Genomic DNA, 12,864 nt, shown 5'->3' on the forward strand with positions numbered 1-12,864 from the left:
ATATCTCACCTGTAGTTATATGTGTATATATATGGTATATATGTATGCACATATGCTTAGCATCCTTTAAAAAAGCTTTAAATGATCATACAAGCTTATGTATTTTATTTTCTTGCCTTCACATAATCAGTATGAAAGATGGAGATGAAGTATAAGAAAGAATTTATTGATGCTGTAAGAAAAACATGTAAATACATGTTTTTCCTGAATTGTAATAACTTCTCCATCATTGGGTGACAAATTTGCACCTCATTTTCTTATTTGTTCCCAAATAAAATATATGCGCTCATTTCTGTCCCGTTTATAAGACTTCCAGTTGGAAATATTCTTTATTCAATTGCTTTTTATCATGTTGGTCAGAATAACAGAAAATCCCTTCACATAAGTTTGATTGTTCTTTTTAGACAATGCCCTTCTACAATCATAGGGTTTCAAGCTGGAAAGAACCTTAGAAATCATATAGTCTTACACATTCATCTTACAAGTTAGAAAACAGGCTAGAAAAGCATATTGACATGGTCTAAAACGTTGTGTGGTAGACACGGCTAGGATTGTGATTCCAGGTTCTTTGACTCTATAAGCTAGAAATGGTTTTCATTCTATTAACTACACCATGTTGCTTCCCAGATATAAAGCCTGTTATTATCTTAAATCAAATGAAAAGGCCAGGTTTTTTATAGAGAACTTTATAATTCTCTTTGGAGGTACCATGTAAGTCATGCAGTTAAGCTTGAGATAGAATTCTTGATCAGCAGTCAAAAATTAGGAAATTATTGACCTTAAGCATTTTTAGTTTTAGAAAAGCAAATCTCATTGAACTGTTAAAAAAAGTTTTGAAAAATTTTGTTGTGATAGGGTATGGATTGATATGAACAATAAATGTATATCTCAGTAGACAACTAACATGGTAAAACATTCTAGGTATATTTTGCTTTAATTTATTGGTGACACTGTGAGAAAAAATTTGTGTGTAAATGCTCATTTCTGACCAAAGTTTATTATCACATTCCATCATCCTAATTTTATAGTTACAATGGCTTGATTAAAAAAAAAAAAAACAAACCCTGTAATTCTATGCTGCTAATCCCTAAGAAATATGGTTTCTTCCACATTGTGATAAGGAACTCTTGGTGTATTTGAGCTCCCTCATCCAGATTCCTGCCAAATGGATTCTAAATGGTCAGAGTGCCAGTTTGGACTTGGAACTTACCAATTTTTCTCTGAGAGTTTATTGTAGTATAGTTCAGTATAGTAGTTCAGTAATTATACTGGAATATACTAAGAATTTTAAACTAGTTTGGTAATTTTCATTCTGATATACACTAGAAGTTATAGAGAAGCATTTCCTCCTTTACAGTGGCTAAATATACCATATTCGGAATGAAAGAGATACCATTTATACTGTTTTCATAAATTGTACAAATAATATTTTTTTATCCTCAAATTGAATTAAACTTGAGTACATACGGGTAAGGAATCCAAGGATAGATTTCAGTTTTGGATGGAAGTTGTATCTTAATTTTAACTGAATTCTTATCTAAAATTTAGTATTTCATTTATTTATAAACATTATTCTCAAAAGGGGACCTATAGGCTTCATCACTTGTCAAAGAAGCTAGTGATAAAAAAAATATATATATATATTTAAGTAGACCAATTAGCTATTACTTTGGTTGCCTTTTAAAATAATAATATTGGATGCTTAGCTTTTGAATAATTCTGGATGGGGATGACATTGAGATGTGAAGGAAGTATTAACAGCTGGGATTTATAATGTTAGCATTCATTTATTAGATAGTGAATGGAAGGAAACTAGCTAAATATAGCTCTTCATGGAAAAACCTTAAATATTTGGTTAATCTTAAGGAATAAAAAAAAACTTCATCATACAAAATTGTTTACGTACATTTTCCAGGATTTTTTTATTGTTATCTTTCCTGTTTTTTCTCCCTCCCTTTCTCCCTCCCTACTTCCCTTCCTTCCTTCCTGCCTGCCTGCCTGCCTGCCTGCCTGCAACTGAGGTTAAGTGACTTGCCAAGGTTCACATAGCTAGGAAGTGTTAAGTGTCTGAGTCCATATTTGACTTCTCTTGACTTCAGGGCTGGTGCTTATTTTTCCCATTTTTTCGCATGTGTAGAACCTATATTGATTGGTTTGATGTAAAAAAAACCCCACAAAAACCAACACTCTTCATTTTTCAAAACAACCCATGTTTCCTCTTCCCTGCAAAAATACCATATTGATATTTATTTTTAGGCAATCTTCTTAATTATGTGTATTGTTCTGCATTATCTTGGAATAAATTTAATTTGTTATCAAAATCAAATGAATGAAATAAATATTTTTATAATGTACAAACTAAAACATCATAACAAATAATTACATATATCATATATTAATCTATTATGTAAATAAGATAAAAAATTGCTGAAGTAATCCAAAAGGACAAATAATCTGGTAGTAAAAGTTGTAATCAAGCGGGTAACTGAGAGGAATACAATAGTTTGTTTAGGCAATTAACTTTCTAATGAGACTTGCATGTACGTAGCTTGTATAAATATATAGCTGTATAAATGTTCACATGTAAGCACATACATATTCTTCATAGTTGACTTATAGATTAGGCATAATTCAGTGTTTTCTTGGACAGCTGGGTCACACAGTAAGACCTAAATTTAGATCTTGCCATGAGAATTAACTCTGGGCAAATTCTAACTTAATAAGGATATTACAATCAAATGAGATAGAATATGAAAAGAACTTTATAAAACTTTTAAGTTATAGGTTTTGATATTAGCTACTATTTTTATAGGGCCAACTAGATGGCACAGTGGATAGAGTTCTGGGCCTGGAGTCACAAAGATCTGAGTTCAAATTTGACCTCAGACATTAGCTGTGTAACCCTGGGCAAGTCACTTAAACCTTTGTGAATCAATTTCCATATCTGTAAAAGAAACTGGAGAAGGAAGTGGGAAACTACTTCAGGACCTTTGCCAAGAAAAGTGCACAAAAAATGGGGTCACAAAGAGTCAGAGATGGCTGAAAAAGCTGAAGAATTATTTTTATCAATAGTAGTGTTATTACTAATAATGGTGGTTATTATTTGCATAATATAAATAATACTTCATAATAATTAAAATTTATTATAAAAATGCATTTGTGTATAGCAAGGTCAAAATTATGTAAATAGTTTAAAGAGATCAGAGAAACTTTTCAAAATTTTCTGTGTAATAGACTTGAATTTTATAAGATCCTTTAACTAAAATCTCTCCCCTGCTCACTTATTTCCTTTTTCTAGAGTTTAAAAAATGATTTTAGCAGATTAATTATGGAAGTTTTAAGTAATTTAATGGGACATGAGAGCTATTAAAAAAATCTATTAGGGGAGAAATTTTTTTTATACTTAAAATACTATATACTGTTAATTGTGTTTCTTCTTGGTTTAAGCTTTTTAAAATTAGACATATTGCATATTATGCTATGATGCAGGTCACTCAAGAGGCTGGAGAATTTATGATCACTTTCCCATATGGATACCATGCTGGTTTCAATCATGGATTCAACTGTGCAGAATCTACAAATTTTGCTACAGTCAGATGGATTGATTATGGAAAAATGGCTAAATTGGTGAGTTAAGTTACAAAAATAAATCATAAATTTTACATCATTGCTAGTTATTGTGGTACCAAATTTAACATGTGCAATGCTTTTCTAAACTTTGTGTACTTTTGAAAATTTTCATTGTTAAAATATACTTCAGACTTGTTAAATTTAGTGCTAGCTAAATATACTTATGTGGAAGCAATTTCCTGTTGTCCTATTTATATAGGATATGTAAAGTTATAATGAGAAATAATTTTATCAAAATAATATTTTATCTTATTTCTGTTTCATAGTCATGTTCCTCCCTGAAATGCAGGGAATTTGCATAAAGCTTCCATAGCACAATTGTTTTTTTACTTTTCTACTTACTAGAATTCCACAGTTTAGACAAATTCTTGTTAGTGAAAATAGAATGTGACTAATAAAATATGTTAAAGAAATTAACTCTTAATAGTATGATATTGTCTTTTCATTCTAAAATTGAAATAAATATATTTTCAGGACAAATATAGTTTTAGGTTATTTGGTATATGAAATGTTATCTCTTGCCCAATATTTTACATTTCTTTTATGTGCTGTGTATTTTCATTCAGAGGCTGCAACTGTGGCTTTAAATTGAGAGTAGTTTTAAAATGATGGTACACACGTGTATATGTGTATTTCCTAGCAGTGAGCAGTTTCCATATGAATCTGTTTATTTTCTATAACCTATATTAGATCATCTGTGTAAAATTAAAGACAAACAGAAAACCTCTCATATTATATAAAGTATATATGATAATTTACTTCATTATATATTGATATATAAAGTTTTTCTCATGTAACTTGTCAAAATTTCTAAAATCTTTTGAAAAACAATATGGAATTTATTTACATGATTAATTATGAAATAAAATAGGAAATATCATTAAGACAAAAAAGAGTTTAGATATATTATATAAATGAATTTTAAATTAGTACATGGCATTAAGTAAAGCAAGAAACTTTTCATAGAATTTTTTGTTTTAACAGAAGCAGTGAGATTCTTTAAAAAGCAGCTGCTGTTTTATTTTTTTAGGAGCTAAAGTAGATGTATTGCTTCAAATAATATATAACAAAAAGTACTGAATAGTATAAAGGTATTTGGATAATTATTCAAATATGTACTTTTAAAGTACTCCAATAAAGATTTTGTTTTAATACCACATTTGCATATACACTGAAGAAATTGAATAATGTCTTCATAGTGATATTGTAGTTTTTCAAAAAATTTGTTTATTTGCTATTCACAGTTCAATATTTATAGAAGAATGATTTCAACAACTTCAGCTCCTGAATTCGGAGCTAATTCTCATTATGCATAATATTGTTCTTTGGCTTGTTGCCTGACTTGCCTTTGATAAGTCCTTTCCTGTTAGTAGATATAACTGAGTTATTAGTTTAAGAAAGTGAGGCTGTTTTTTAATAAGAATTCTTGGCTTTAAAAAAAAAAAAAGAATTCTTGGCTTTATTTTGAGTCCTACTTTATTAAAGCTATTAATTATTTCATTGGTTTTCTTGCTGATCATCTAGAGTTTTCTCTAGAGTAAAATTATGGATTTTCTCTCGAATAAAAATATGGATTTGTTCCATCTCCTTTTTGGCAGTGTTTATATATTTGATTTCTTTTCTATGTTTTATTTCTCTAACTAGCATTTTTAGAACTATATGTGGAAAAGGAAACATCCTTTTTTTATCTCGATTTTAGAGATAAAAATGACAGTGTTTATCACAAATACTGCCAGCTTTTGGTTTTAGATAAAAATTTTGTACTATTAAAACAGCTTTTCTTTGCCTATGCTTTTTAGCATTTCTTTACTACCAAAATTAATAGGAAATGATAAAGAAATCATAAGGTAACTACAATCAAGATGTATTTACAATCATAACATATTTTATAGAAATTTAGATAGATTAAATAATTGAGTCTGTAGTCATTACTTATATTTGGGGTATACTTATAATAAAAAAGATAATATTTCCCAAATTAATATATAGGTTTAATAAATAAAAGAACAAATCAAAACTATCAAATGTTTATAGAACTAGAATAAATACTACTGTTCATTTGGAGGGGGAATAAGGTCTAGAGTCTCAAAGAACATAATGAAAAAAAGTATAGAAATGAAGAGATCATACCACTTCTGGATACTAAACAATAATCATTAAAATTATTTAAGTATTGATAAAAAAATATCAGTGGAATAGATTAGTAATCATCCAACAAATTGGAAAACGGTTCAATAAATAGGGTTCACTAAAATAAAGAACAAATCTCTTAGGGGGAGAACTATTTTTGAAAGCTCCTTGGACAAGTAGTGGAAAATAGTTTGGGACGAAATTTATTTAGAATATTAACCAAGATAAATTTATAATGGATATTCAGATAATGAAGATCTTATCATTTAAAAAAAAAAAAAAAAAGGAGAAATATAAATAAATAAATAAAGCTATAAAAATATAGCTCTACCTAGGAAGAAAATTCACAAAAGGTCATAGATATAAAGCCATTTCTTTCAACCTCTCATTTTATAGCTGAGTACATTAAGACATAAGAAGTTGATGACTTCCTTATGTTCACAGAGGTGTTGTAATTGGTATCTTCGAACACCAAGAGCAGTGTTCTTGCCACTGTGATATATTGGCCCTTGGATAAAGTGGTTAATTAGAAAAATAAACAATTATAGTCATCTGAAATTGTAAAGTTTTTGGACAAATGTAATGCAGCTAGGAAAGGAAAGCTGTCAATGACCATGATATTTGCAGAGTATACATTGTTTTTTCTTGTGTCTTTAATAATTGAGGATACTACCATTTGGAGAGATTTAGTGACAAAATGAGATAGGACTTTGTAGTCTATGTCGACTTCAAGTTTAATGTTCTTTTGTCATGCAGCTACTCAATAATACCTATACTACCTAACTTTGAATTATCATTACAGTCAATATATTGAAGCTCTTTGAAAACTATAAAGGTATTTTTATGACCATGTTTTTAGGTTTAATCCAAACCCTCTTTTTGTATTAAATGAAATAAACATTATTTTATAATCAAAAGTAAATTTTAGTAAATGTTTATTTAAGAAAACACCTGGTTGGATACAAAGAATGTTTGATCTTTTTAATTTTTTAAGTAGTTTTTATGTGCTAGGTACTCTGCTAAAGTCTGGAGTTACAAAGAAAAGCAAAAAGAGTTCCATCTTCACAGAGCAGAGCATAAAAGATATCTGTAGAATAGATGAAATATAATGAGATGAGAAGGTACTAGCACCTGGAGGGACTAGGAAGACTTCTTGCTACGGAAGGTGAGATTTGAGCTGCATCTTGAAGAAAGCCAAGAGGCATAGATATATTAGATTGGAAGTACAAAGATATAAGGACTAACAAGGAGATCACTTTGCTGGATTGTAAAATATGTAGAGGGAAGTAACATTTAAGAAGATCAGAAAGATAGGAAGAGGTTGTATTATAATAAACTTTAAATTAATAAGCAGCCAAATATCCTAAAAGTCTTAGTCCAATTTAAAGACTTTTAGGAGGCTTTATATTTGTTCCTGGAGGGATAGGAAGCTACTGGAGTAAGGGATCATGGGAAAGTTTACTGAAAGGTTCTCTGACACCCATTCTGAACTGATTTTTCAGTATCCTGTAATCCAAATTATCTGCTTTGTTTTGTTTATTTAGAATTTCTTTTCCTAGTTAAAGTTGTCAAAGATATCTTCATTTTTTATTTTATATTTTTGTCTGATGTAACTCTTTATGTAGTTAAGTATATAACATAACATAACATATAATACTTTGGGCAAATAAAACTATTCCTATAGATTTTGACAAAGTGCTTTTAGATGTCTTAGTTTTTTTAACTGAATTATAAGGCCCTCCAGATAATGTGTATTCTTGGATTTATCAAAAATTGAATTATTGAGCTGTTGGTGATGATTGCTTACTGAGTCTGTGTCATTGAGATACTTCACTTCTGTTTTTCAGTTATTCCCAAATAGTTCTGATAATTACCATATTATAATATAGTTTGTTTTGAATACTATTCTTTCTTCATTTCTCCATCTTTAGTTGTTTTCCTTGAGATTAAAGTTCTTTTATTCTTCTTAATTCATTTTGCTAATATTTTGTGTAGTATAAACAAAATACAAGCTAATTTGTTGACATAATATTAAATCTCAGCAGGTATTTAATTATTGCCATTATTATTAATTTGGTGCAACTTAACTATAGAATGAATTATTTTCCTATTCACATTTGTTTTTTATTTTATTATAGAGTGTAGTATTAAGTATGAGTCTTTACTGGACTTTTTATTTTATTTTCTTCATTTTTGTTATTGCTACATAGGAATACCAATATTTTTTATGGTTTTATTTTGTTGCATACTGCATACTGTATGATAATTTTATATTTGTTTCTTTTTAAACTTTTCTTTCCTTAATCTTGTTTACCACTCAGGTTTTTCATCTGTAAAATGTGATTGTTAATAGAAATTACCTGATGATGTAAGGAAACTGCTTTGCAAACATCTAAAGCACTATATGCATGTTTGCTATTTTTATTATAATTACTATGAATATTACATTTTGTCAAAGGTTTTATTTTATGTAGATGTAATTCTGTGGTTTTGGTTTTAATATGACTAATTATATTAATTAATATCACATGTATTGTAGAGTTCACTACCATTTTTAGAAATGTTGCCTTATTGTGGGGAAGTATATTGGGAAAGCTTCTAATGTTTTTCCATTAATAATGTTATATATAACTCTTAGCTTTTGAAGGCGAGTGTGAATTAGCAAAATAATAATGAAGAAATCTATAATATCATTGGTATAGAGAATTCTAAAAAAGGAGTTAAATGGGGAATGTCCTATGAAATAAACATAGTTCCTTCTATCAAGGTAGAAACTTTGAAAAGAACTTCACTCCATTGCTTGAGAGAATTTCCTAAGTGATTAGTTTTGCCAGTATGTATTGAAAATTTGATTTTTAACACAGGTATTCCTGGACCTGAGGTTAGTTCAGTATCATTGTCACTGTCACATTGTCTCTTCTTTAATCATATTTTTTTTAAAAAGACCCCTTTTTTGCTTCTGAATTTTAGAATTTTATCAGAGTGGAAGGTAGGCGGCTTTAATGAATAGAATATCAGGCTTAGACTCAAAGACCCTCCCTTTGGATCCTGTTTTAGATTCTTAATAGCTTTGTTAACCTGAGCAAAAACTTTAATTTCTGTCAACTTCACTTTTCTCAACTGTAAAATAAGGATGATAATAGCATCTATCTTCCTTAGATGTTGTAAAAATAAAATGAAATATCTATGTAAAGTACTTTGTAATTCTTACAGCACCATAAAATTGTTAGATATTATTAAATTTTTTTATATAAAAAGGCATTTTGTGTAAAATTTTTTACATCAGCATTTATCATTATATTTGTCTTCTTAGGCAATCTGATAAGTATGAGGTTGTATCTCAGACTTATTTTAATTTGCATTTTTCTAATCAATAGTGATTTAGAGCATTTTTTCATTTGACTAAATAGATGGCTTTAATTTCATCTGACATTTGACTTTTCATGTCCTTTGACCATTATTAATTGGGAAATGATTTGTATTCTTATAAATTTGATTCAGTTTTATAGATAACTTTAAACTCTAGGCATTTCCTGATTTCCTTCTCTCACCCCTTGAGAAAATGATAAATATTTAAGCAAAATTGGATGACAGTGATTGGATCTTAACATATTTTTGCTTTAAAAAGGAGTTAAAATTTAAGAATTGCAAGGCCAGCTTTGGGAAAGCTTCAAGGAGGAGATATTGTTTGAGTTGGACTTTAAAGGATGATTGTATAGGGATTTTATTGTAAGATTAGTCTGTAGATTTGAAAGTTGTTTAATTTACCCCAGTTTGCCCTGAGTTGTATATATTTCAATTACCTTTATCCTTGTTTGATTATAGCTTCTATTGCTTTGGTGTTTATTTTTCCCCAAGTTAAGGAATGAAAATTAAAATTCAGTTGAGTTCAACTCTCTAACACCTCTTCAGCAATTCTGAACTCAAAACACTTTAGTCAGGTCTTTCTATTTCTCTCTTGATTGCTTCCTTGCCATCTTCCTTCCCCCCCCCCCCCTTCCATCCCCTTTTCTTGAATTCTTGTCTAGTCTTTTTAATTAATGTTTATGATGATTACTAAAACTAATTCTCTTTGTTCTTGACAGATAACTGCATATCATCACAAAAAAAAATAACAATATTACTTAATAAATCATTTAAGAAGTCACTGCTAAGATTTCTATTTTAACTGTTAGGAAACAAGTCTTCAAGGATTTATTCTATGCTCTTCTTTTGTTTTATACTATATACACTTACTTCAAGTTTCTATATTGATTATTGAAGATCTATATCCAACCTTAACTCTAGTCCCAAATTACTCTATCCTTTTGGACATTTTGAACTTAATATATCTAAGACAGGGCTTTTCCCATTGTCCATTCTTCTAAATTTCTGTTATCCTCTCAGTTATCCTCTCTGTTATCCTCACTTGCATTCACTCCACATATCCTTTTATTGAAAAGAATCTTGTCATTTCTGACTTACTCATATTTCTTATATACATACTTCTGTTATACAGCTACCACCATAGTGTAGGCCATAGTGATTTCTCACCAGACTAAGGTGTTAGCTCATTAGTTTCCCTGCCTCAAAAGTGATCCCTATTCTAATGTGGAATACATTACCTGTCAGAATTATTTTCTTAAAGCTTGGTAAGGCCATGTTACCCCTTACTTACTAAACTGTCACTCAGTAAAATGACTTCTCAATTATCATAGCATCATATATGAAGGATTTTATTTGACATTTCAAGCTCTTCACTGTGTAGCTTCTTTCTATTTTTTTCAATATTCTTACACTTTACTGTCTTCCACACAAATCATAATCCAGTGACTTTAACCTGATTTTCATCTCACTAAGACTTTGTGCCTTTGCACTGTTTGGTGTCCCCATCCTTAGAATTTTCTTCCATCTTCATCTCTACCTTTTATTTTCCCTGGCTTCCATTAAGATTCCACTCATGTCAGATGTTCTGAATGAGATCTTTTTCAGTTCTTTCCACTATTAATATTTTCCCTCTTAGGGCAAGAAGAATATATATATATACATATATATATGTGTGTGTGTGTATATATATGTATGTTTTTTTTTTTTTTTCCTCCTTCATTCTAGCATTTGGTATACTACCTGGCACATAGAAATTTTAATAGATGCTTATTGATTGAATGACTTATCACAAGAGCATTTTAATGTCAGAGTATGGTAAGCCTTTTATAGTGTTTTCCTTTAGGGTAAACCAGTTTTCTTTCCTTAGTTTCTATTTTATATTTCAATTTTTTAAATTACATTTTTCATTATCAGTTTGCCATCTTGTACAATTTGAACTTGATTTCACTGATTTATAAATCGTTTCTTTCTGATTTCTTATAAAATTGCTTCTTTGCATCAATGTTCTGTAAAACTGGAAGCCATATTTCTTGGGGCAGTTAAATTTGGGATTCTTTGCTGACATTTTTGTGGATTCTGTCAATCTGTACCTTTTCCAGTGCTTCTGGCTATTTTTTCCTGGCATAATTTGTGGAAATAAGGTATTTGAATTAATTGTGTTTTCATGTGAAATTAGCCCTTTTCAAACTGTCTCAATGAGTTGATTATTTAAGATTAATGAGTTTCTTTTTTAAAGAGATCTCAAGTATTTCTCAGTTTTTGTTTATTGCCTTTTATTTTTAATCCTTTTATTATTGCTCTTAGTTCTTAGTGAGTACAGCTTTATTAAAACTTCACAGAAGTTGCACTTAGTCATCAATTCTCTAAAAATCATTAACAGCTTTAATTCCTTTCTTCATCTCTTCTTGTAATCCATTAATCTCAACCAAATATAACATTTCTCATTTAGGAGAGGAAGGGGCTAGTTGATATTATGGCTACATTCTTTGGAGAATTTCTCCCTCCTTTCCTTCTTCCTTCCCTCCCTTCCTCTCTCCCGTCTTTCCTGTCTTCCTACCTTCCTGCTTTCCTTCCTCTCTCCCACCCTCCCTCCCTCCTCCTTCCCTTTCTTCCTCTTCTTTCTTTTATCCCTCCCATAGTATTTATTCATTGTTCTTACCAATTTTTTTTAGATGCTGCTTATTTTGTTATATTTTCATTGTGAGTATTTCATTATTTTCGACTGCTTTCTTTTACTTTTTGATGGTAATTTTTGAGGGAAGAGATAGAATTGTATGTCACTATCTCTTCCATCTTGTTGGAAGTTCTCATATTTAGGAGCACAAGTATATCTACTTTTGCATTTTACATAAGAAAGAATCTAGATTTGTTTAATTTGCTCATTGTTTGAAAGTAGTTAAATCAATGTATTATATCTAAACGATCCCATAAGCCAAATGAAAGCAGACCATTCTTCACATCTCATGTAGCCATGCAGTGACCATGTTGATATTCAATCTGTTACTCTTACTTTTCTTACAGTCTGGATCAGTTCTTTCAGAAATGATTAGGCTAATAGAAAATGCTGCTCCTTCATCCCTAACCTCTCTTCCTCCCACCACACTCCCCATACCTAAAAAGTTCCTGAGGGAAATTAATTCATTGAACTTGGAGATTGTACTCTGGGAACAGTATTTTCTTAATTGGTTAGTGATTGAGCCCAAATAAAACCAGTCTTTAGAACATGCTTAATATCTTATCTTTCTATCCCCTTTAGCCATCAGAACATCTTTTTTCTTATCATTAACATACAGTAATTTAAAAATTTACGTGATCTTGAGCTACATTATGAGAGGCATAGCTCCAAGATGTGATAGTTCCACTATACTTTGACTTCATAACATCCAATACTATGTTGAATTCTGAGAAACAGAAGTTCAAGAAGGATGTAGAAAATCTAGAAAATCTAGAGGAAAGCAATATTAGGAATGTTAACTTGAGAATATGCTAGAAGTTCATATTGAAGAGAGATTGAACTTGATTTATTTGGCTGTAGAGGGCAAAATGAGGAGTGACAGGCAGAAGATGCGGAGGGGTAAATTTAGATTCTGTGTCAAGAGAAATTTCTGAACAAGTCAAGCTGGCCTTGTGGAAAAGACTATCTTTGGAGTCTGTTCTCCCTAGTAGTGGAGATTCCTGTCATTTTGGGGCTAGACTGGGTGATTGCTGAATTCTTGTTTGGCTTTCAAATTCTGTGAT

At 30.0% G+C, this 12,864-nt stretch overlaps 1 protein-coding gene across 13 annotated transcripts in view; it reads left to right on the forward strand.

The window, feature by feature from the left end:
* The window catches only part of KDM4C (lysine demethylase 4C), a 433,156-nt gene that overhangs the window by 157,993 nt on the left and 262,299 nt on the right, over window positions 1-12,864 (forward strand). For all 13 annotated transcript variants that reach the window (XM_074282887.1, XM_074282892.1, XM_074282890.1 and 10 more), the window contains one exon: window positions 3,490-3,627. In XM_074282887.1, coding sequence (XP_074138988.1) covers window positions 3,490-3,627 — 138 coding nt within the window. The remainder of the gene's footprint in view (window positions 1-3,489; window positions 3,628-12,864) is intronic.

Source organism: Sminthopsis crassicaudata, chromosome 1, assembly GCF_048593235.1.
Source record: "Sminthopsis crassicaudata isolate SCR6 chromosome 1, ASM4859323v1, whole genome shotgun sequence".
NCBI lineage: Eukaryota > Metazoa > Chordata > Mammalia > Dasyuromorphia > Dasyuridae > Sminthopsis > Sminthopsis crassicaudata.